This window comes from Jaculus jaculus, chromosome 15, assembly GCF_020740685.1.
Source record: "Jaculus jaculus isolate mJacJac1 chromosome 15, mJacJac1.mat.Y.cur, whole genome shotgun sequence".
NCBI classification, from domain to species: Eukaryota; Metazoa; Chordata; class Mammalia; order Rodentia; family Dipodidae; genus Jaculus; species Jaculus jaculus.
Window position 1 is genome coordinate 33,505,241 of NC_059116.1, and position 25,277 is coordinate 33,530,517.

Sequence of the window (25,277 nt, forward strand, 5' to 3'; positions counted from 1 at the left end):
GTGGGAGGCTACAGATGCTGCTCTGCAGAATCCCATCTTAGGGGCAGAGCCTCAGGGGTGGTTGAGGGTGGGTCACAGGAAGTCCCAGATCTGGGACATAGGGTATCCAATCCCCCCCCCCCCCGCGCAAACCTACAGAATATTACAGAAGGGAGCTGGGTGTATTGGTACATGCCTATCACATCCACATTCAGAAGTAGAGGCAGGAGGACCAGGAATTCAAGGTCATTCTCAGCTACACTGAGCGTGAGGGCAACTTGGGTTGTATAAGACCCTATTTGAAAAAAAATTATGGGTACTAGGTATGGTGGTACATGACTTTTATCTCAGCACTTAGGAGGCAGTGGTAGGAGGATAACCATGAATTTGAGGCTACCCTGGGGTTCTAGAGTGAATTCCAAGAGTAAGACCCTACCTCAAAAAGAAAAACAAACAAAAAACGGGGGGCTGGACAGATGGTTTAGTGGTTAAGGTGCTTGCCTGCAAAGCCAAAGAACCCAGATTTGATTCCCCAAGTATCCATGTAAAGCTAGATGCACAAGGTGGTGCATATGTTTGGAGTTGGTTTGCAGCTGCTGGAGGCCCTGGTATGCCTATTTTCTCTCTCTCTCTCTCTCTCTCTCCCCCTCCCTGCCTCTTCCTCCCTCTTTCTCAAATAAATAAAAATAAAATATAAGGGGTAGAGAGATGGCTTAGCAATTAAGGAGCTTGCTGGCAAAGCCAAATGACCCAGGTTCAATTCCCCAGTACCCACATAAGCCAGATGCACAAGATAGCACATGCATCTGGAGTTCATTTGCAGTGGCTGGAGTCTCTGGTGTGCCCACTCTCTTTCTCTCCAACTGTCTCTCAAATCAATAAAATATTAAAAAAAAAACAACACATAAAGCCAGGTGTGGTGGCACATGCTTTTAATGCCAGCACTTGGGAGGCATAGGTATGAGGATCGCCGAGAGTTCAAGGCCACTCTGGGACTACATAGTTAATTCCAGGTCAGCCTGGGCCAGAGTGAGACCCTACCTTGAAAAACCAAAATAAATAAATAAAATAAATATATTTTAAAAAATGTCTAGAAGCATGAGAGAGGGTTGAGGGGATCCTATGGTTTGACAGTTTGACATGGGTGGGTTTCACTCGGGCTGACACTGTCACCCCACCTGGATGTCACTCAGTCTGTCCAACCATGGCTCAAGTCTGCAGGCATATCACAGCACAGGGACTCAACCTGGGCCCTGGCCCAGCACTTGCCCCCCCCTCCCCCCATGCAGGCAGGTTACTGAAGTCGAAGGCCGGCCATGTGCTTAGCTCTGCGGGACTCCAGGGGAAAAACAAGAAAACCAATTACCACACACAGGCAGGCGCTGGGCTAGCTGCAGGAGCTGTGGGGGGCAGACACAATGGAACACAATCTTTAGGGCTTGCTGGCACAGGACAGCAGGACTCCTGGAGCCCAGGGGCCACTGGGCTGCCAGTAAGCCAGGGCCAAGGCTGCCTTCCAGGAAAGAAGAGGGTCTAGGGACACTAAGGGACAGAAGCCCCACCATGGCATACACACAGGCTTGGTATACACTCAGTGCTTACTCACTGCCTCAGCACAGAGCACCCATCAGTTCCACAGACCTGGGACAATAATGGATGTTTATTGGGCTGCCCTTCCCATCCAGGCTCAGAAGTGCTCCACAGCCCCAAGAGGGAAACTGAGGCTGATGGACTTCCCACCCAGGTTCAGAAGCACCCATAGCCCCCATCTGGACAGTGGCAGATATACTGGGGACGTTTGTTTTAAAGGACAGATGTGCACAGCTGGCTCAGATCCTCCAGGCTGGGGCCTTGGCAGCCTGATGCACTCCTGACCTCAGGTCCTGGGGGTGAAGTGAGGGCCAGACTCTATCCGGTCTTCTCCAGTGATGGAGGTTCTGGCTACAACTGTCCCTCACAAAGGCAGGCACCACGGATGTATCAATGTTTCACCGTCATGTGAGGGTAGCAATGCAGTCACACAGCCTATGAGCCTATTACCAGCACGTTAGGGGCAGCTGGGGGGCAACCGCCGCCACAGCCCCCCACACACGCAGTTCTTGATCCACCTCTGTTCCCACTGCTTCACAGCCGTGGTCTTGTTGGGTGACTTTAGCATGGTCACGCAGCCACACCTGGGGGATCAGAGCCTGCTGACGCCGCCATGCTGGGCCTCCTGCAGGACCCCATCCTCAGTGCCCACACATGCTCTTCTCCACCAGAAAAACACGTCAGCCCTTTGGCTCCGTGTAAAGATTGGTGGTCAGTCCCAAATCCTGGTTTGGCCACAGGGCTCACAAAGCCTCTCCTGGCCTGCTTCCTAGAGGTGTTGCCACCTGGCAGAGATTAGTGTCCACACAGATGGTGGCAGGAGGGCCTGTAGGGGCCCTTGCTTGGCCCTAGAGACCCCAGCTTTGTCCCAGAGGTGCAAGACCCCAGGGTGGCGGTGGGCGGTAACTCCTTACCTGGTGCAAGCCTTGCACTCCTCCGTGGGGCAGGCACCCAGGTGCAGCCTCCGCAGGTGGTCGATCTTGGGCTGACTAGGGGCCCTGGGCCAAGAGTATATTACAGTGTGAGGGAATGTAGCCCCTGGTGTGCACAGCAACATCTGTCCCCAGTGTCTCCTCCCTCTGCCCACCAGGAGGCAGAGGGTGGACTCTGGAGCCTGACAGTGGTGGACTGCCTGGCCCCAGACCCACCACACCCATGCCTGAGTAGGCCTCACCTGGTCCTTCCAGAACCACCTGAATGTGGCTGAATATAGGCACACAGGAGGGAGAAAAAGGAAAGCCATGTGGGCTGGGAGATGGCTCTATGTTAAAGGAACTTGCTGCAAAACCAGCTGGCTTAGGTTGGATTCTCCAATATCCAAAAAAATTGGTACATGCACCTGGGGTTTCTGTGCAGTGGCAAAAGGTCCTGGTATACCTATATTGTCTGTTTCTCTCTCTCTCTTGCAAATAAATAAGTACTGTTGTCTAGTCAGGTGTAGCAGTACATGCCTTTAGTCACACCACTTGGGAGGCAGAGGTAGGAGGATCACTGTGAGTTTGAGGCAGCCTAGGACTACATAGTGAATTCCAGATTAGCCTGGGCTGGAGTGAGACCCTACCTCAAAATGAATAAATAAATAAAAATAATTTTTAACAAAGCTCAGGGAGGGTTACTTCTTTACTTTTTCTTGTCTTATTGCAAGGTTCTGATGACATAAAACTTTTGCATACAGACAGGTCCTGGAGAGACCCCTGAATACAGATCTAGAAGCTGACATAGGGCACTCCAGGAATCTGTGAGTGGGGAAAAGCCTGGAAAGGGAAGAACAAGCCATACAAAGGCCCTGGGGTAGGGCAGGAAGGAGAAAGGGAGACTTCCTTTAGGGACCTGTGCACAGGCCAATGGGGACACACCTGGCGAGGCCATCCAGTTGCAGGGCAGAGGCGCTGCTGGGCAGAGTGGGTGCCCTGCCAAAGCGCAGGCGCAGGGGCTGTTTGGGTTGCAGGCGGCTGACCAGGCCATCACTGGCAGGCAGCCAATCCAGGCTGGGGACCAGCAGCTGGCTAGGCAGCAGGCAGCATTCGTCTACCAGGGCCTCATCTGGCTCACTGGCTGGGCCCTCATCACGGCCTGCAGAGAAGGGACAGGGGGATACTGTCTCAGCAGCCTTCCCAGAATACCAGCTGCCACCCATATGGGACATACTTGTAGACACCCCAAGCCTCATGGGCACCAGATCATCCTGGCTGTGTCCTTCCCTACTGAGTGACCCTGTGAAGGGCTGTCCCCTCTGGTATTGGCCATCTCCTTTGAAGAATGGGGACCAGCAGCCAAACAGTATAGACCTGAGAGAGCTGCTGGGGAAATGGCCGAAAGCAAGGAGCCATTCCACCTGTGTGAGTTCATATTCTGAAGAAGGGGCTTACATAGGACTTGTATCTTAGTGGGGAGATGGGAATATAGGATGAGGTGTCTCACAGCACAGCCATAGCTTAGTGAGCAGACGGAAGAGCAGGGACATGCTGTCCTGGGTGTCCGAGGTAGCTGTGTAAACTGGAAGGCAGCTGGGCTTCAGCAGGCCCCAGATGCGGGTGACCACCATTAGCTCACGCAGCATGCCCAGAGAGGTGCCGTCACGCAGGAAGCTGTGGCCTGGCCGCAGCGGGGAACCCTGAGGGTGGAGATGCTGGTTGTGAGGGCTGGAAGCATGCAGCCTCCACTCTGCCATGGGCACGATGGGTATGGGACAGTCAGGGGCAGAGGCTGTGAGCACCTGGTCGGGCAGGCTGGCCAGCAGGTAGAGCACAAAGTCGCCCACCCATTGCAGGAGCTGCTGAAGGGCCTGCAGGGTGTTCATGTCCAGGACAAACTCCTCAGTCTTCAGGTTGATCATGACCTTGTCAATGTCTGTAGGAACACAGCACAGGGTGGGCAGGGACAGCCAAGAACACATGACCCACCCACAGGGATGGAACTCCTCCCACTGGTTCCTGCAAGGCTGGGGCCCATGACTTAGGTGACATCCTGCGGTGAGGGTCTTTATACAGAGGATTTGAGACTTCCACCTGGACATGTCACAGACCCAACCCCTGGGCAACAATTGTCCCAAGTCTACGTTCTGGCCGGCTGGCTAACAGCTCCCCTCACTCAATAGTACGTGCTCCCACTGTGCCCCAGCAGCTAGCAGGCACCCAGCAGATACTTCTCAAATAGAACCGAGGGTGGCCCCACAGAGTATCCCCAACACTAAGCTGTCAGGAAGGTGTGGTGGTCTAGCCATTTTACATGCAGCAGTGGGGGAAGCTGTCACCATGGTTGTGTAGCAAGGAGATCACATGGCCATGAAAATGCGTCACAAGGCCATGAAAATGTGTAATAACTCCAGGAGAAAGAGCCGGTAACTACTATGTGCAAAGCCAGCTGTGTTACGCTTCTGAGTCTTGAAGCTATTTGCAACTGGGGACTTGGCGTGTGGTGGTGGTGGTGGGGGCAAGGATGTCAATTTCCAAAGACCAATGCAGGCACCCCTGTGTAGGGAAGGAAGGTAGAGGAAGCGGACCTGGGGGGCTTTTCCAGATGGTCCTAGCATTGGTTGTAGGTGAGAAAGTTCAATTTGAATTCACTTACTGTTTTTGGTGCTGGGGATGAACTAGGGGCCCTAAGCAAGCCAGGCTCTGCCTCTGAGCTGAGCCCCCCGAGGCAAAGGCAGGGATGGTAGAGGTCCCCCGAAACCCAAGGCTCACATCTGTATGCTGTCCTCTGCCAGCCACACTAGGAACCAGCTGGCACCTACCAGCATCTGTGATTTTAGCACAGGTCTCGGCCAGCCGGTCACCAGGGCTCTTGTCTGGCGTGTTGAGGAAGTGGGGCCGCAGCAAGGACTTCAGGGTGGAGCTTATGGCCACGAGGAACAGCTTGGTGTGGTAGTCACAGACGCGTGTCACCGTGCAGGGGGACAGCTTGCACAGAGAGGCCTTCATGGCCAGGATCCGCGTGGAAAGGACCTGGGTGTGGTGGAGGGAAGGTGTGAGCAGAAGGCCCGGTGGGTTGGGAACACCCACTGGGGTAGGGAAGAGGAAGCTGGACAGGAAGAAGCCCAGCTTGAGCAAGCAGCTTTCCCACCCTGGGATCCCACTCTCCTCATGGCTAAGCAACAAAGTCTCTGACAGCTGGGAAGAAAGAAGTCTCACCTGCTGGTTTCAGATAACACAGGTGACAACCCGCCCCCACACACAACCCTCCAAAGAACCCGAGTTTATGAAGCCTGATGCAAAGTACACAGTCACACCCACCCATGACCCCAGCAGAGTAACACCCTGCCCAGCATGAAGCCCCCCCATTCACCCATGTGCTGTGTGTGTCCTGTTCACAGCACCGTACCCACCCCCACAGCCCGACACACCTCCTTAGTTAAGCCACCCAGCTGGTCCCACACGCCCAAGTAGTTCGCTTGGGAAGCCCCCCCCCCATGCCGCACCCACTCATCAGAAGCTTGGCCCCACCTGCTGCAGGGCGGGCTTCTGGCGTGTGTACTCCTCGTGCAGCCGCTCCACCAGGCTCTGCACCATGCCGGGCTGCACGTGTAGGAGAATGTCCCACCAGTCGTAGCCGGTCACCATGCAGTACTCCAGCAGGAACAGCAGGTGCTGCAGGGCCAGCTTGGCCTCCAGGGGGTGGCCGAGTGATGGTGCGATGCGCAGCATGCTGAGCTGGGGGGAGGGAGGCTGAGGCTGAGGCCAGCCTGGAGGATGTCCCCAACCAGCTAGTCCCAGAGCCCCCAAGTGAGTGGGTTGGAGGATCTGGGCACACACTTACCTTCCCGTGGTTGTCGATGCCCACCAAGGCCAGGGACGTCCATGACAGCTGCATGGCTTTGAAGTGCACGGCGGGACCCGTGGTGCGAGGGCGCTTGAGGGCCGGCTCGTCCAGGGACCGGGGGGCCGCAGAACTGTAGAAGACTGCCATGGTCTGCAGGGACAGCCGATGCACCATGTGGACACTGCCATCTTGGAATGCCAGGGCCAGGCCTGGGCACAGGCAGAGGGTCAGGACAGCTATACACGGTAGGGATGAGTTACCCTCCCCCAGGAGACATGTTCCTCACTTGCTTTACTGACAGACAGGATCTCAAGAAACAGGGTGTCAGCCTTCCAGGTTGCAATACATTCAACCCAGCAAACTGTAGGAGCGGGTACTGAGAAAGGCCCAAGGCACACAGATGTGTCCATCCCCACTTTACAGATGTGCAGACTGAGGCTTGGCTGAAGAAGGTGTCTGATGAGTTCATGTCCAGGGACACTAGGGATTTGAACCCAGGACTGGCACTGTGGTGGTTCCATGTGCTTCTCTACAAAGGGATGTTACTCTACCTTTTAGCCAGCCTCTTATTGATAATGCTACAAGCTCTTTACATATTGAAGGGCTCAGCTTTTTATCAGCTCCCAGAATCTGCCAGGCTGGGAGGCTGACAAGGCACTCCCACGGCACTCAAAAGGCCACCTTGTTAACCTCTAGACCCTCCAAAGGTCCATGCTGGCTGTTCTAAGACCTGGCATACCGAGGCCGGGGTAGAACTGGGTGTCACTTGCCACCTTGAGGTCAGTATTGGTGAGTGAGATGGGCAATTTGGGCAGTGCCACAGCTGACACGCGGTCCAGGTCATTGGTGGCTGACAGGATCCGCCACTTGAGGATCATGGGCTGTTTGTCTCCAACTAGAACATGGGAGGTAGAAAATGGGGTAAGAGGAGAATGAGACAAAGATTGCACCCATCCCCATAGCCAGCCTGGCCCAGCCCTTCCCCTAGTCCAGAAAAGCACTGCCTGGCCAATCAGGGTGCATTTTACCCACCAGCCGATTGACTTAGTCTGTGACACAGGAGCAGAGGCAGATCAATAGGATTTGGGCTTGGGATTGACATAAAACTGGAGGGTAGGAGCTGGGAAATGCTGGGGACACCCTCCTGTCCCCTGACACTCAACACCATGAATCAGTGGGAGGCTGTCCACAAACCTGATGGCCTCACAAACCAAATTCTTCTCTTGTGCTCCCCCCAATCACTGTGTGTTCTAGGCTGTCACTCTACCACTGACCATGCCCCCAGTCCTCACTGGATTCAAACCTAGTAAGGTAGCACATGCTTGTTATTCTAACACCCCAGTACCTGAGATAGGAGGATTTCTGGGAGTTCAAGGCAAGTCTGGGCTAGAGAGATGGCTTAGCGGTTATGGCACTTGCCTGAAAAGCCTAAGGACTCCAGTTCAATTCTCCAGGACCCATGGAAGCCAGATGAACAAGAGGGAACATGCATCTGGAGTTCTTTGCAGTGGCTGGAGGCCCTGGCTCACCCATTTTCTCTCTACCTCTTTCTCTCTCTCTCTCAAGTAAATAAATTATATTTACAAAAAAAAAGAATGTTTTTTTTTTTTTTTCCCTTAAAAAAAGGATCCATGCCGGGCATGGTGGCGCATACCTTTAATCCCAGCACTCGGGAGGCAGAGGTAAGTGGATCACTGTGAGTTCGAGGTCACCCTGAGACTACATAGTGAATTCCAGGTCATCCTGAGCCTAGAGTGAGACCCTATCTCGAAAAACAAAAACAAAAACAAAACAAAACAAAAATCCAAACAAAAACAAAAGGATCCAGGTTTGATTCCCCAGTGCTCATGTACAGCCAGATGCACAAGGGTGGCACATGAATCTAGAGTTCATTTGTAGTGGCTAGAGGCCCTGGCATGCCTATTTTTCTTTCTTTCTCTCTCTCTCTGCTTGCAGATAAGTAAAAGATAGTTTAGCAGGGCGTGGTGGTACAAACCTTTAATCCCAGCACTCAGGAGGCAGAGGTAGGAGGATTGCTGTGAGTTCGAGGCTACCCTGAGACTACATAGCAAATTCCAGGTCAGCCTGGGCTACAGTGAGACTCTACCTCGAAAAGCAAAACAAAGCAAACAAAAAAATAGTTTAAAATATAGCTGGGCATGGTGGCACATGCCTTTAACCTCAGCACTTGGGAAGCAGAGGTAGGAGGATCACCTTAAGTTTGAGGCCAGTCTGAGACTACATAGTGAATTTCAGGTCAGACTGGGCTAGAGGGAACCTCTACCTCAAAAATAAAACAAAAATAAATAAATAAATAATGAAACAGCCCGACATGGTAGCTCATGCCTTCAATCTCAGCACTTGTGAGGCTGAGGTAGGAGAATCACTATGAGTTCAAGGCCAGTTTGGGCTACAAAGTGATTTCTAGGTCAGCCTGAGCTAGAGTGAGACCCTGCCTCAAAAACAAAAAAATAAATGGCAACATCCTGGGTACCCATGTGGCCAAAGTCCGGGGCTCTGCAGACACGTTGCTGCCTTGACCCCAGCATGGTTTCTGTCACCATGGTCTTCAAGCATCATCTCCACAGTGCAAAGCTGCATGGTGCTACTATGTGTCAAAGGGCGTCCACATCTGACCCCTCATGTCCACTCCAGCCAGGCAGACTCAGGAGACAGTGTCTAGCAGCACAGGCCTGGGTGCTGAGTGGAGGTGAGGGGGTGCCATCTGAGGCAGGTGGCCCAGGTTGCTTAGTAACTCATGGTTGTGGCAGGGCGTGACCCTCTTCATAGGTAATTACCTGGCAAGCCACAATGGGCACTTTATGTAACTGCTGCAAGGGGCCTCTTGACACTCCCTGCTGAGCCTATGGAAGGAGGGCCTGGCCACGGGTCCATTAGCGTTGGTGGCAGCGGCTAAGCTCAAGTGTGTGGGAGCATCTCTCGGGGGTAACGCCACAGAACTCAGGGCTGTGCAGTGAGGGCTGGGGGGAGTTGCTCTGGCCTGGGCTGCTTCTGCTATCAAGAGGCTCTTCTGGGGATGGTGACAAGCAAGCAACATCTTTACGTGTGTGGGGGATGGTGGGGTGGTGGCCCTGGCAGGGTTTCAGGGCATACTGGTGAAAAGTACCCAGGGGTGTCTGGGTTCAGGGACCTAGGAGACTCACCCACAGGCGAGATCTGCTGGAAGATGTTGTTGACTGGAAGCCCCTCCTTCCGCAGGGACCAGCACTCCACCAGGCTGTTGGTTTGGCTGGACGCGCACAGGAGCACCTGGGGTGGGGCTCAGTGAGAGCCTGGTCTCGTGTCCGCACTCCAACCCCGGGCTTCCACACCGTTCCTGCCCAGCACAGGCCATGGGACCCTCCAGTGGTGCATCACCCCTAAGCCTAAGCCCAGCTCCCGGCACCCACCTCCCAGGCTACTTTGCACCATCCTTCCCCTGCCTCTTCCAGTGAGGGGGGTCCACGCAGGACAGCCAGCACTGGCTGACATGGTACCCCTCCATGATAGCCAGGTGGGAGGGACAGAAACCTGTCCAGGCCTTCAAGAGGCTTTTGGGGCCTTATGGATGAAAAATACAATCTGGGTGGCCTGTTGGATGGCAAAGCAATAGCTCCAAAGACCAGCCTCTCCTGATGCTAGGACCTGTCACCTGTACGGCAAAAGGGACTCTGCAGACAGGCTGAAACTAAGGATTCTGAGCTGGAGACCATGCATGATCACCCCAAGCTCATGTCACCCCAGGGTCCTGAGCGAGGTGGAGACTGGGAGACACCTTACTGCTGCCATTGAAGAGAAGAGCTCTGGGAACCCTCAGGAGGCCCTGCCTGGCCTGCAGTCTGGGGAATGCTGCTCACCAGCTCACCTGCTCGGACATGTCCCGGGCCAGGAACTTGAGGTGGGTGATGGCGGGGAATTTGTCCTTGCGGTCAGGGTCAGTGGTACATCGCATGAACAGGGAGGGCAGAATCTCCGTGTCAATTCGGCACTTCTCACTGACCACGCTCACGCACACCTTGTAGAACTTGACAGGGGACGCGCTGCTGCCATCTGCAGCAGCCACTACGATATTCCCACCACCCGTGAAGGCAATATCAGCCAGTGCTACACGGCCACGCAATCGGCACAGGCTCTCAGTGGACGTAAGCACCTGCCCACTGGGCTTCAGCAGGGACACAGTGACCAGGCCACTGACAGTCACTGCGATCCAGCCTTCCATGGGCTTGCCACCAAACAGTGTGAGTGATGGTGAGAACTTCACACGAGAGAACTTCTCGCCAAAGCTGGAGGCGCCTGACTGGAGGAGAATGGCAATGGTGAGGAAAGGCCCTTCCAAGGCCAGCCTTCTTGACCCCAGAAACTGTGCCTGCTGAACCTTCCCCCCACCACAGAATGAGAGCCAAAGGTGCTGCCAAAGAACCGAGTGCTGAGTTCTCCCTGAGGACCCTCAGCCTCTTTCTCGGTAGAAAGCAAGGAATGACAATCCTACCCCAGAGGACTATGGGAAGAGCCAAAAAACTTGATGTAATCAGTGTCTCTGATGGGACTCCGGACTCTGTCTCCATTTAGACTTCCTACAAGTCTCTCAACAGTCCTTTCAGAGTAAGTGAAGGGTTGGGGTTGGGGCTCAGAGGGTAGAGCACTTAAGCGCCTAGCACACATGAGGCCTTGAGTTCCATTCCCAGCACCACATAAAACCAGGTATGGTGACGCACGCCCATCATCTCAGCATTGGGGAGGTAGAGGCAGAAGAGTCAGGGGTTTACGGTTTGTCTCACAAAGAACAGGTGGGGCTGTTTGGCCCTGGGGCACAGTGTGCACTCTGTAGGGAGCCCTGTCCTTGCTATGCTGTTTCCAAGATGGGTTTGTTCATGTGTAATGTATACAAACAATACACCTTGCTTGGTTTTCTGAGACAGTACTGCTATATAATCCTGGCTGAACTCAAACTCACTATCTTCTTGCTGAGGCCCCAATAAGTGTGCACTACAGGGACAGTAGCCATCAGTTAAGTAAGTGGATCGTACAAACAGCAGCTAGTTCTTAAGTGAGTGGTTGGCAGCAGACAGCAGCTAACAGTGAAATGGGCAGTTCATGGGGCCAGCATCTAACAGAGGACAACTACAAACAATGGGTGCTAGTGGTGAGCTGAACCTCAGGCTGATGGTGGAGAGGATGAGACAGGCTGGCAGATAGGATAGGTGCATGGTTGACCAACCCACTGGTTCACTTGGGTTGGGCATAGGTACCCATCCTATTGACTCACTTAGGCATGGGTGCCAGTCCCACTGGCTCACTCACCTTTTCTACATGCAATGCCAGCTTCACACCATTGTGAAGCCAGGACAGGGCCACAATGGGGTCCCCCTCCACCATGCTGCCCACTGAGCTCTCCCAGCTGTTGGCTAGGTGGTCAGCCATGCTCCAACATTTGATCTGCCCATCAGCATCAGCTGATAGGAGCCGGGAGCCTGTGGGGAGAGACAGAGCAGCATCCCAAGTCCTGGTCTACATGGTCAAGGGCAGCATGAAAGGGGCTGGAGGGGTCACAGCGTGGAAACATGTTGAACAGCAGAGGGCATGAGGCACATTGGGAAATGAGGCTGGACATGTGGAACCGAAGCTTCCAAAGGCACACACACAACAATGGCAACCAGTTCTGGGATGAGGCTCCAGATTGACAGGGAAAGGCAGCATGTGCTGCCCTCAGTCCCAGCATCCAGGACCAGCCTCAACGACCACCAAGCCATTGGGACCCCAGGGCCCTCACCTGACTGGTCCCACTCAAGACAGGTGATGGCTTCGCTGTGTTCTGAGTTGAAGGAGTGGACTTCCCATGGGTGCTCAGTGTCCAGGATATGAATCATACGAGTCAGGTCTGTAGGGAGGAGGAGCACTCCAGGAGGTCACGAAGCTGCCACCAGTGTGACCGTGACCAAGGCTGTCAGAGGCTCAGAGAATGGGACTAAAGAAAATGAGCTGAGCTGCGGTAGGCGGCACTTGAGGGCACCACCCTGGTTTGCTGCACTCCACCAATTCTCTCTAACAAGCACACATTACAGGGACAATGGAAAGCCGGGCACAGCCACCATGCGCCTCCGAGACTGTCAAGTCTTGACACATTCGGCCTGAAAATCTGGGGCATGTGTTGACACCCACCCGAATCCAGTCCACCTAAACATGCCAACTCCCCACCAGGAAGGGAGGACGGGGACGAACCCTGGTCATCGTTGCGGAGGTCCGTGGTGAAGGCTATGAGGTTACGGCAGGACCAGGCACAGGCCAATGGCAGCGAGGGACAGTACATGCTTTTGGGCCACTTCTCCCACTCACACACGTAGGCCAGATCCATCATGCCCACAGCACCGAGCACGGTCCCCAGCTCCTGCAGGAGGGAGGGAGGTGTGGCTCAATGCCCAAGTTGACTGCAGCAGGCTGAATGCTGAAAAGGATGCTGGGAATGGGCAGTCAAGTCCCCTTCCTTAATGCCATCGCATGGGTGACTGAGGGGACACCTGTAGTTCAGGGTATTTTGTGGGCAGGGAATTTTTGAGGTAGGGTCTCGCTGTAGCCTAGACTGACCTGGACCTCACTCTGTAGTCTCAGGCTGGGCTCGAACTCATGTCATTCCTTCTACCTCTGTCTCCCCAGTGCTGGGATTAAAGGCGTGTTACACCACATCTAGCTTGGAAGGGTTTTTTGTGTTGTGTCTGTGCTGGTTGGGCCATCCCCAAAGTGCTAGACTGTGCTTGTCATAGAGTAGATGTCAAAGAGTAGGCGCAGAAAGTGGGGGTTTCTCCTGGTTCTCATGGCCTTTGACCTCAGGTGAAATAAGAGCCTGGAGGCTGGGACCTATGTAGGGGTCAACAGGCTGGGTGTCCTGGGCTATTCTACAGGGGTTAGGGGTGCCAAAGCAGACTAGTGGGGTAGAAAAGACAAGAGGGGGCTAAGAGATGGCTTAGTGGTTAAGGTGCTTGCCTGTGAAGCCAAAGGACCCATGTTCCACTCTCCAGATCCCAAGGGTAAGCCAGACACACAAAGGTGAGGTAAGCACAAATTCACACATGCCCACTAGGTGGCGCAAGCATCTGGCGTTTGATTACAGTAGCTGAGGCCCTGGCACGCCAATTCTCTCTTTTCCTTTATCTCTCAGCAGTGCTTTCTAAGGTGCTGGGCTTAGTGGACAGATGGTTTTCTTTGGTGACTTATTGACACCCCATTGCTCAATTTCCCTGGGCTCAAGTCACCAAACTCTGCCCACAATTTCTGTAAAGAGATTTTTAGTCCCAGAACCAGGCCAAACCATGCCCTAGAGCTGTACCAAGGACACCACATAGCTCTAAAAGTAGTCACAAGCTAAGCACCACTTCAGCTTCAGACCAATACACTGACTTCAGGAAGGTTATGAGGCCCCGCCCACCCACTTCAGCTCCGCCCCCAAGATTCGAACTCTCTAAGCATGGTCCACAGAGCAACCAAATGACTTAAGCCCCTCCCCTGACCCTGTCAGTCTAGAGGCTCTTCCTCTAAAACCTTCAGACCAGCCCATTTCTAAGTCCCATCCCCAAATCACAAAGGTAGCCCCCAGCTCCATCTGCATCTGCGTCTCGGGGATCACCCCAAATTCCTGCCCTGGGACACGCCCTACTAGGCTGGTTAACCTAAGACCCGCCCCAGACCAACCTCAGGCCTAAATCCCGCCTCTTTCAAGATGTGAACCTCACGTTTCACTCCAATTACCTGCCCCAGCTCCGCCCCAAAGACTTACTTCCCTAAGCCAGCCCCAGGCATACCCAAGCATCCAGACCCAGGCCCTCAACCACCTCAGGTCATTAACCCCAAGCCCTTCAGCTCCGCCCCAACAAGAACACAAGCCCTACTCGAGCCCCGTCCCCGGTCACTTAGGCCCCGCCCCATGATGGACAAAAGCCCTCAAACCCGCCCCTAAACGGTCAGGCCCCGCCCCAGAATGAATACAGGTCCCTTAAGCCCCGCCCTCACACACCTGGCCCCGCCTTCCCACACGCTCTGACCACGCCCCAGAGTAGCGAAGAACTCAAGCTCCGCCTCCATCAGCCTCAAGCCGCCCCTCACGTGCCAGCCGCATACACAGCTGGTTTTGTTCCCGCTCTCTGCCCTCTACCCCAACAGGCCCCACCCTCCTCCCGGCAGCCCGCACTGACCTGACCAGCCCGTGCGCCCAGCCGACCCGGCGGCCGAGGGCCACACTCGCCCCAGCGCCCGGGATCCGGCGCCGCCATCTTCCCGCGCCGCGCACAGACTATTGGGAGGGCTCCGCCCGCTTCCGGATTTATTTGCATGCTCGACTCTTCCCTGCAGGCTTTGCGGCACTGTGTTATCATGTAAAGGGAGCAGTTTGGCAACTCTCTTTGCTAACTACATCCTGAGATATTATAATATGGTATTACTTTTAAACTTGTACTAGAAAGCATGAGAAAAGCTTAAAATTTTACATCCAGCAAACCACCATTTCTGAAAAGTTGTGTGCAATGATGCCTATAAATAGTCAATGGACTAGAGCCTCTGTTTGTGCTCGCTTCGGCAGCACATATACTAAAATTGGAACGATACAGAGAAGATTAGCATGGCCCCTGCGCAAGGATGACACGCAAATTCGTGAAGCGTTCCATATTTTGATGATGGAAACTGTTGGGTAAGGCCCTAGTGTGTTTATATCCACACACTCTTGCAGGCTTTAATTGGTGATGATTTCCCCCCCCCCCCAGGTGTTTTGAGGTAGCATCTCACTCTAGTCCAGGTTGATCTGGATTTCCCAAGGGTGGCCTTGAACTCAGGGCAATCCTCCTACCTCTACACTGCCACACTCACCAACTTTTTTTTTTTTTAGACGTCCTCACACTATGTAGCCAAGGCCTTGAACGTCGGATCCTATGTCAGCTTTGTCAGTGCTGCAGAGACATGCACCGCTACCCCTGCTTTATTTTTCTTTCTTTCTTTCTTTTTTTTTTTTTTCGAAGTAGGGTCTCACTGTAGCTCAGGCTGACCTGTAATTCACTCTGTAGTCTCAGGGTGGCCTCGAACTCATGGTGATCCTCCTACCTCTGCCTCCCAGGTGCTGGGATTAAAGGCGTGGGCCACAATGCCCAGCTACTACCCCTGCTTTATATAGTACTGGGAAACAAACGTGGAGCATTATGCCTGCTATGCAAGCCAGGCTGGCTTTCTTTTTCTTTTTTTCTTTCTTCTTCCTTTCCTTTTCTTCCCCTTCCCTTTCTTCTTTTTCTTTGTGGCAGGGGCTCAGGTTCCCCAGACCTGGAGGTGACGTGTGTGTGTGTGTGGGGGGGGGGATCAGTGTCCAGATTTAGCCCATTGTCCTGAGTGACCCATCACCCCCTTCTGGACTCACAGACAAATACACCAGCAGAAGCCAGAGCACCAGAATTTATTAAAGTGTCCCTTTTCCCCCAAGCACAATTCATCACATGAAAGGGAAGGGAAGAAAGGCGAGGGCCAGGCCTGCTGAAAACTAAAGTCCCCTGCAAATCACCAGAGGCAGGCTGGGCCACAGAGGAGATTGCAAGGGATGGGACAGAGGAGGTTAGAGGCTTCTGGCTGGAAGCTCCGGACCCCCAATACAAAAAGGGGACACTGTGAAGAGCAGGTGGGCCCATTATACACACGTCAGAAAATGCATAAAATCAGCCCTTGAAAGAAAGCATTCCTGGGTCACAGGGCTCACACACGCACATGCGTGCGCGCGCACACACGCACATGCGTGCGCGCGCACACACGCACACACACACACACACACACACACTAACAAGACAAATGCTCCTGGGTGGGGTGGACAGCAGGGTCCCAAGAGGACTAACTTCACCCCCATCAGTGCTTAAACCCAGGAGAGATCAAGCAAAGGTTATGAGAAAACCCCATTTTCCAGCTAGGGCAAGGTTTTTGGTTTTTAGTTTTCGGAGGCAGAGTCTCACTCTGTAGCCCAGGCTGACCTTGAACCCAAGGTGATCCTCTGGCCTCAGTCTTCCCAGTGCTGGGATTAAAGGTGTTGCCATGCCCAGCTCAGGACAAGTTTGTTTTTCTCCTTTTCAAAAGAAATTTTTTTGTTTGTTTGTTTTTCAAGGCAGGGTTTCACTCTAGCTCTGGCTGACCTGTAATTCACTATGTAGTCTCAGGGTGGCCTCAAACTCACGGTGATCCTCCTACCTCTCCCTCCCAAGTGCTGGGATTAAAGGCAAGGGTGCACCACCATGCCTGGCTTCAAAGGGAAAATTTTAAAAAATTTATGACAAAACATGTCAAGTTCATTAAAAGTGATAAAAACCTAGCCTGTCCCTCCTCGCCTGAGGTTCAGACTAGGCCCCAAGAAAGCTAAATGAAAAAAACCACACAAATGTTCAGGTCAGGTCTCCCCACCCAAATACAAGTCCAAGAAGTAGGGAGGTAGAATTGGGATGGTCTGGGTAGCCTCCCTGCCACAGAACACTAACCTATGAGAACAGAACAGTGAGAGAAAGGTGACAAGAGAGATCCCCGAGGGAAAGAATGGGTTTCCAAGGACAAATTCTAAAAATACGGAAGATCTGTTAGCAGATACTGGATGTCTGGGGCCAGGCGAGGTGGCAAGAGGGGCATTAGGATGCCACCATCATTGCTGCTCCAGGTAAGCAGACAGGAGCAGCTCCGGTGGAAGGAAGTCCATGTGGCGGTTGCTGACCTTCATCTGTCGGTGGCCTTCCAGGTCAGCACCTGCAGGTGGGGACAGGAGAGAGCATTAAAAACAACTACAAAAGCCAGGCGTGGTGGCACACGCCTTTAATCCCAGCACCCGGGAGGCAGAGGTAGGATGATCGCCATGAGTTCAAGGCTACCCTGAGAATACAGAGTGAATTCCAGGTCAGCCTGTGCTACAGTGAGACCCTACTTTGAAAAACCAACCCCCCCCAAAAATCCTACAGAGCTGGGGGTGTGGTCAGCGGTAGTAACCATAACTCACAGCCAGGGCTGGGGGCGTGGCCAGAGGTTGAGTGACACCCTAGAATCCCCACAATGAGGGGGGTGGGGGCGTGGTCAATGGTAGAGTAACAGCCCAGAATCCACAATGAGGGTTGGGGGTGTGACTCAATACTTGGAACTTTTTTTTTTTTTAGGCACAACTCTTGCATAGCCCCAGCTTCCAATCTCAGCATTGCATAAACCAGGTGGCACACACTTGTCACCTGCACCGGGGAGGAGGCAGGAGGACCAAGATCAACCTCTGCTAATATGAAGTTAAATACAGGGTCCAGTGTCCCCATTGTATTAGTCTACAAGTAGCTCTCCAGCTGATTTCTCAAGTCACTGCCTCTGTCCCTACGCTTGGGCCTGGGACCCACTTTTCTCCATCTTTCTAGACCTTGCTGTGTCCAGCATATAGCTGGACCCTTACCGAAACCTGTCCACTCACCAGCCAGGCTGCCTTGGCTCTCAGTCTGAGGGAACAAAGGCTGGATTCCCAGAGGAAGCAGAGTAGGAACTATCTGGAGGTTGTCATGGAAACTGTATCCTAGCAACTCTAGGGCAGGAGGCAGAGACAGGTGCAAGAAGCCAGGACCAAATAAAGCACCTGGGATCAGTGAGGGTCCATGACAACCCTCACTGGTGAATGGTGTCCACTGGGAATACTGGTCAAAGCAAGTGGTCTTAGCGACAGGGCTACGTGGACTAAGTGTTTGGACAATGGGAACCCTCATCTGATCTCCAGATTTAGGAGAGTGCCTCAGGCTTTTATCATGTCACATGTGGACTCCTCAAGCCCTGTGACTGTGGATGGTCTGTCTACTTGTCCCGCAGGGTGCTTCCATGGTTTTGTTGTTGTTTTGTTTGTTTTCACTCTAGCCCAGGCTGACTGGATTTTACCATGTAGTCTCAGACTGGCCTCAAACTCCCAGCAATCCTCCTACCTCTGCCTCCTGAGTGCTGGGATTAAAGGTGTGTGCAAACCCCCCTCCCAGTTATGTTTTTGTTGTTTATGATATGGAGGTCTCCTGTAGCCTCAAACTCCCTGTGTAAATGAGAATGACTTTGAGCTCCTGATCTTCCTACCTCCGCCTCCCAAGTGACAGCTACCACCCTTTTTCTCTATGGTGCCGGGAACTAAACCCAGGGCTTCGTGCATGCTAAGAAAGTGCTCTACCCACTGGGCACATTCCTGCAATCTGGCCAGCCCTCTGCTAAGGACTCCTTTCACCCCATGCCTGAATCTCGGGCTCAGAAACCTGACCCAGGGGGACACTGGCCTCTGCTCCTACAGGTGGGCTGTGGGGCATCAGACACTCACTGGCTGAGATAAGGTCCATGTACTGGCACACAGCGTGGAGCAGCAGCCGCTCGAAGCTGTGAAGACAGGGACATGAATGGCCGAGCGAGCGTGGAAGGCTGGCCGCCTCCTCCCCCGGCCCCTCTACCTGTTGTCCAGCATGGCTGTGTACACAGCCTGAGGGGACACAGAGAAGAATCTGAGCAGCCTCTCCTCCCAGCTCTCCAGGGTTTCCTGTGGAAGGAAGAGATCTCGGGGTCAGTGAACTCCTATCCACTCTGCAATGCCCATTGTCATTAACTGGGCCCCTGCACACTGATTGATCCCCATGGTCTGTAGCTCGCTGTCCCCCACCTCACGGTCCTTGGGTCTCCTTTCACCTCACCCACACCACGCTGGACTATCCGTGCCATGGTCCAGGCCCGTGGGGAGGGAGGGTACTTACCATGGGAATGCGGCTGCGTTTGAGCACGGAGCGCAGGCGCCGACTGATGCGCTGGAAGCAGTCTCGGGGCGTGAAGGCTGGGTCCTCTGCGGGAGCACAGGGAGCTGACACCAGACCCCAAAACCCCTCCCTCGCCCAGCCCCGCCCCCTCCCCCAGCCAGGCCCCACCTCGCCGCCGGTCCTCCCCGCGGCCAGGGCCCCGCCGCCGCGCCTTGCTGTGGCCTCCATGGTCCTCCAGGTAGCGGAGCACTCGCTCCTGCTCCTCGCCCGAGCGGTTCATGAAGTCATTCCAGACCTGGAGGAGCGGCAGATGGATTCACCCTGCGCTGATCTCTGGGCTGGGCTGGGTTGGCATGGAGGTCCCCAGAACCGCCCTCGCTATTGTCCTATAGCCCCCCAACACAGTTCTCACATTTGGCCTCTAGAAGGCCACTTGAAAGGAGACACAGGTGTGGCGGCACAGGCCTTCAATCCCAGCGCTCGGGAGGTAGGGGTAGGAGGATCACCATGAGTTTAGTGAATAGTGAATTCCAGGTCAACCTGGGCTCTAAAATAATGAAAGTGCCTTTTTTTTTTTTTTTTTTGGATCTTGCTCTAGTCCAGGCTGACCTGGAATTCACTTTGTATTCTCAGGCTGGTCTCAAACTCATGGCGATCCTCCTACCTCTGCCTCCAGAGCGCTGGGATTAAAGGCGTGCACCACCACGCCCACCTTCAGGGCCTCATTTTTCACATCAAGTAAATGTACACCAGACACAGGTCCACTGGACCCTCGTTGGAGAGCCCTTTAAGAACATGGGACTTGGGCTGGATGCTGGAAAGAGGACTTTGGAGGATGTGAAACAGTTTATTCAACAGGGCATGGACCCAACCCCACCTCCAAGGAAGCCCAGGCAGGACACCTCAGGTGACCTGAGTCACCACAAACCTGAGTCACTGACACAGCACACTATCAGTCAGTGGGCAAGCCCATGGGCGCAAGGACTGAGTGGAGGTGGTGAGGGACCCCTCCCTTACCTCCACATAGGTGGCATTGCTGCAGGCTTCTGCAAAGATGCCAGGTGCCGCAGGGGGCGTCAGATCCACATCCTCCACACCAGGCGGACCCCCGTTTGTCTCCAGCAGGGTCAGAAGATATTGGGCTAGATGGAAACAGATGATGTGTGTTGGGGGCTTACATATGGAGCCCCCAGGACCTCCATTCCCCCAGTTTTTTTTCAAGGTAGGGTCTCACTCTTGCGCTGGCTGACCTGGAATTCACTCTAGTCTCAGGCTGGCCTTGAACTCACAGCAATCCTCCTGTCTCTGCCTTCTGAGTTCTGGGATTAAAGTTGTATGCCACCATGCTCGGCTCCCCACTGCCTTTCCAATCTAGCCTCTAGGGCCCCACTTATTTCACCCTGCCTCATTGAACTACATTTCCATTAAAGCCCCAGTTTCAATGCCCAGAGCTCCAAGAGAAACAGACAGCACCCACATGTACTCCACTGTCACGGAGGCTGGGAACTCCCAGGTGTCCCCCCACCCTGCTCACTGTTCTCCAAGCGCTGCAGGCTCTTCCGTCCCTTGGCCTTGGGCACCAAGTCGGAGTTCCGCACAGCCTGATTGATAAAGTGTTGCTTGCGTCTGGAAGCCGAGAGTCTCTTTACTTGAGAGCCCGCTAGCGGGGGCAGGCAGCCTGGAAGGGGCCTGTGGGCAAGGAGAGTTGATCCTTAGGGCCAAAATTGGCAGGTCCGGGAGCACCCAGCCATTACTGGTTTGGTTTCCTTGCTGACAAGGCGCTCAACCCTTCCCTTGTGCAGAGAGCAGGATTGCAGGTGCAATTACGACCTGAGGCTCAGAGAAGGGAAGGTGGGCATCTGAAAGAACTGTAAACCCCTCCCATCACCTCAAGCCTTCCAGAATTTATCCACATACAGTGAGGCTCACACATCCTCTGAGGCTTGAACCCAACCTGTGTGAAGTGGAAAAACCAAGAGACTTGATTTTGTCTCCTACCCTGGCACCAGGCAAATCAAGAAACACCCCTTATCACTTCAAAGTGATGCCCAAGTTAACCTGTCTGGTATCCCAAGTACCCCCCCCCCCCCGCCACACACGTACACATATACCAACAAGATGCTGGAGTAGCGGGACCACAGACAGGGCTGGAGCCAATGGGGAGCTAATGGGTTCCAGGTAATGGCTTCCTCGGAGAGCTAATCGGCCACCCACGGAGCTAACTGCTCCCTCTTGCAAGTGCTGCTTATTATTATGGCAACGGATTAGTTGGCACAAACAGACCTACTGCTGGGCACCCAACAGCCAAGCCACTTGGAGGGAGGGGACAGACACTTCAGGGAAAGTGGGCTTGTGGGGGCACCTGGATGGAAGTATGTCCAGGGGAACACTGCACCATTCTGACCACAGTGACTCCCTAGTGTTACAGATGAGTAACTTCTGGGGGTTGATAAAGCAAGTCACAAAGTCCCTTAGTAAACACTCAGAATGACGTCAGGCCAAGAATCCTGCCACACACCCCCTCACCCCCCAGCTGGGCAGCTGGAGCAGGCTGATAATAAACCACATCCTCCAGGCCTGGGGACTCCACACATGGGATGGGCATCACGCACTGTACAGACAGAAGAAAGATCTGAGACCCAGAAAACAGGTTCTCTCCATTGACACGCTAGGAACCTATAGCTGACCTAGAACCACTCAGCACCCCCCCCCCCACCAGGCTCATCCCATCACAGCTGTCAAGCCTCCCCCTGCAGATAGGAAAGACCTAAGTTTCTGCCCCTGCTTGGGCACTGCCCATGGCTGTCCAGTACCCTCAGGGCAGCCTGGATCTTCCAGGGCCTGGTTGTAAAGGTATGTGTGTGGGGGGTGGGGAAATAAGCCCCATGGCCAATGTTGTGCTGGGTTCAAGTTTCACAAACACTGCACTCCAGGCACAGGGAGAGAAGAGGCGGTGTGAGAGGGGCAAGTCCCGAGAATGGGCTCTGGGGAGTCCTCGGATAGAAGCTAAGACTTCAGGGGCCACAACATGGCCCCAAGTAATGTGCCTCCGATTTCCCAGGCCTCTGGGCCTTTGCAAGTGCAGAGACTTCTGCCACCTTCTGGGTTCTGCTTTTGGTCCAAATGTCACTCCCAGGAGGTGAACACAGCCCCGCCCCCTAGCTGGTCCAATCAGGTCTTCTTCCTGCTCTATCAGTTGGCACCGGAACCAACTTGGTCATTTGTTTACCCAACTTCTCTGTCTCCCTACACACCAACAAGCTGAGTCCCCTGGCAGGTGACCACAGCCAGGATTGGGGTGCTCACAGCAGGTTTGTTGAGTGAATTAACTAACCTGTCAGGGGTCTATGGGATGCAAAACTCCCAAAGGCCGTATCTCTGCTCCCCTTCCCCCCCAAACGTAGACCACTTTACAGAGGGGCAGACTGAGGCCTTAAGAAGTGACCAGACCCCCCCCACAAAGGGTGTACAGGACAGACAAGGGGCAGACTGCGCCAAATCAGGAGAGGCTTGGCAAAAGCAGTCTCTCTGGGAACCCCCTTCTGTACCCTATTGGTTGGGCAAAGGGAAAGCTGACCCTGCCACACCTTCTCTGCCCCCAGCACCCCGGAACAACCCATTTCCCCAGCAGGAAGCAGAGTGAGGTGAGTCAGTGGGGTGTGGCATGTTGGGGACCCACTGTCCCCAACCCCCAATAGGTGCACAACCAGGAAGTAATTCAAGAAAACACCAAACTTATTTAGACACCAGTACCTACAACTCCAGTATAAAAACATATTGAGGTAGCCTGGCATGGTGCTACAGGCTGGTCAACCTAGCTACTAGGGAGGCTGAGGTAGGGGGAGTCAAAGTTCAAGGCCAGCCTTGGCAATTCAGCAAGACTTTATCTCGATAAAAAGTTAAGCTGGGTGTGGTCGTGAGTACCTGTGATCCCAGCACCCAGGAAGTGGAGGCAGGAGGATCAGGAGTTCAAGGTCATCCTTGGCTACAGTGAGGTGGAGGCCAGCCTGGGCTACATGAGACCCTGCCTGAAGAAAACAAAGGACACACTGAAGTAATGACACTGGAGGTCATCGCATAGCTCAGGAACGCAGAAGGCATCAAGTTTCCAGAAGCCCACCACTCCAGAAGGCCACGTGCATGTACAAATGGGAAATCCAAGACACAGAAGGGCTGAGTCACCTGCCCAGGTTGCACAGCCCACACCTGTCACAGCCCACCAAATGGGCTCCTCGTCCCCCACATACGGTGATGGGGACACGGTGCCAATCACATAGTACATCACAGTGTGTCACAGCGGCCTGCTCCCCAAAGTCACCAACTACCTCCACCAGGGCTGTGGCTCCTGGGTTCCTATCACCCCTCTCCCTACTCAATCTGGGACTTTATCTGCAGGGACCAAGAGGGGCATATGCCAGGAGGGTGGAGATGGAAGCTCCACAGTGACCAAGGGCACAGCCACGTTGGCCCAGCCACACCTCACCCACGGAGGAGGTGGAAAGGGCCCTTCCAAGGAAGTACGGAGATGTCGGCACTAGTGGGGACCAGGTGGATCCCCTCCCCAGCAGACCCCAGGAGCAGGAGGTTATTTCCACAGCTTGGGAGAAGTCTCCCAAGTCTGCAGGTGAACAGCCAAGGGGGAGGAGGTGGCCAATAAAGAGAAGCCAGCCCAGGATGAAGATGAAGAGGAGGAGAAGAGACCCCAGCCCAGGATGAGAGAAGGAAATCTGTGTCTGGAAGGGGAGGAGGGTGAAAGAGGAAGACAGAGAGGAAGGGGAGGAGGAAGAAAGGGCCCCAACCCAGGATGAAAATGAGGAGGAGGAGGAGGAGAAAGTGGGGAAGAGACCCCAGCCCAGGATGAGAGAAGGAAATCTGTGCCTGGAAGGGGAGGAGGGAAAAAGAGGAAGGGGAGGAGGAAGAAGGGACCCTAGCCCAGGATGAAGATGAGGAGGAGGAGGAGAAGGAGGAGGAGAAGGTGGAAAAGAGACCCCAGCCAAGGTTGAGAGAAGGAAATCTGTGCCTGGGAAAGGAGGAGGGAGAAAGAGGAAGGCAGAGAGGAAGAGGAGGAGGAAGAAGGGGCCCCAACCCCAGGAGGAGGAGGAGGAAGAGGAGGAGGGAGACCCCAGCTGGGAGGAGCAGGAGAGGACCGTAGCCCTACCGGAGAGGATCTAGCCTAGGAGGTGGACAAGGACGAGGGAGAGGAGGCCCCAGCCCGCGAAGAGGAAGGACGGGAGGACCACACCACACCGCCCCGGCTCACAGCGCGCTCCGGCCGCCCGGCGTCCCCGCGGCCGTCGCTGGGCCGCCGTCGGGGTTCTCGAGAGCCACCATGGCCGGCGCCGCGGCCTCCGCGCCCGGCTGGGCCCGTCCCGGTCCCCGCAGGAAGTGACGGCGGGGGGCGGAGTCTGTGCCCGGCCGAGGCGGGGACCGGCTGGCGGCTGGGCGTGGGGACCTGCGGCGTCAGTTAACCCCGGGGTGCACCCCGGCGTCGTGCCTCCCGAGACTGGGGCGCCGGAGACCCGAGGTGACCCTGATCCGAGCCCCCCCCACACCCTCCAGGGCAGGAGGTGACCCTGACCCGAGCCCCCCCACACCCTCCAGAGCAGGAGGTGACCCTGACCCGAGCCCCCCCACACCCTCCAGGGCAGGAGGTGACCCTGACCCGAGCCCCCCCACACCCTCCAGGGCAGGAGGTGACCCTGACCCGAGCCCCCCCACACCCTCCAGAGCAGGAGGTGACCCTGACCCGAGCCCCCCCACACCCTCCAGAGCAGGAGGTGACCCTGACCCGAGCCCCCCCACACCCTCCAGGGCAGGAGGTGACCCTGACCGGGCCCCCCACACCCTCCAGGGGGCCTTCATCAATGAACAGTAAGGGAGAGGTGCCATGTGGGGCGCAGACCTGGCATCATTACTGGGGGGGGCAGGAGCGTCACAGCCAGATGGAGTGAGACTGTGTCCAAAAAGAAAGCTGGGGGCTGGAGAGATGGCTTAGCGGTTAAAGCATTTGCCAGCAAGGCCAAAAGGACCCTGGTTTGGTTCCCCAGGACCCACATAAGCCAGGTGCAAAAGGAAGCGCATGCATCTGAAGTTCGTTTGCAATGGCTGGAGGACCTGGCGCGCCCATTCATTCTCTCTTCCTCTCTCTCACATAAATAAATAAAATATGTATATTTAAAAAGCCGGTGTAATGGGGAGGTAATATGATGG

At 54.6% G+C, this 25,277-nt stretch overlaps 2 protein-coding genes and 1 non-coding gene across 3 annotated transcripts; 1 reads left to right on the plus strand and 2 right to left on the minus strand.

The window, feature by feature from the left end:
* Window positions 1-1,621: 1,621 nt before the first annotated feature.
* On the minus strand, window positions 1,622-14,597 carry Med16 (mediator complex subunit 16). The gene is made up of 15 exons (XM_045135117.1): window positions 14,514-14,597; window positions 12,550-12,715; window positions 12,101-12,208; window positions 11,632-11,801; window positions 10,196-10,627; window positions 9,495-9,600; window positions 7,070-7,225; window positions 6,328-6,539; window positions 6,015-6,221; window positions 5,306-5,516; window positions 4,286-4,419; window positions 3,991-4,183; window positions 3,426-3,642; window positions 2,484-2,567; window positions 1,622-2,153 (listed from the first exon to the last, which is right to left on the minus strand). The coding sequence occupies exons 1-15, from the start codon at window positions 14,589-14,591 to the stop codon at window positions 2,027-2,029; spliced, it is 2,601 nt and encodes an 866-aa protein (XP_044991052.1). The 5' UTR covers window positions 14,592-14,597; the 3' UTR covers window positions 1,622-2,026.
* A 283-nt stretch (window positions 14,598-14,880) lies between these two features.
* LOC123455251 lies at window positions 14,881-14,987 on the plus strand. The gene has a single exon (XR_006633788.1). It is a non-coding gene; the product is annotated as a U6 spliceosomal RNA (small nuclear RNA).
* Window positions 14,988-16,486: 1,499 nt separating this feature from the next.
* R3hdm4 (R3H domain containing 4) lies at window positions 16,487-24,398 on the minus strand. The gene is made up of 8 exons (XM_004654866.2): window positions 24,328-24,398; window positions 20,602-20,756; window positions 20,085-20,209; window positions 19,236-19,362; window positions 19,068-19,153; window positions 18,771-18,856; window positions 18,644-18,699; window positions 16,487-17,073 (listed from the first exon to the last, which is right to left on the minus strand). Exons 1-8 carry the CDS (start codon window positions 24,396-24,398, stop codon window positions 16,973-16,975), a joined length of 807 nt encoding a protein of 268 aa, XP_004654923.1. The 3' UTR covers window positions 16,487-16,972.
* Window positions 24,399-25,277: the final 879 nt, after the last annotated feature.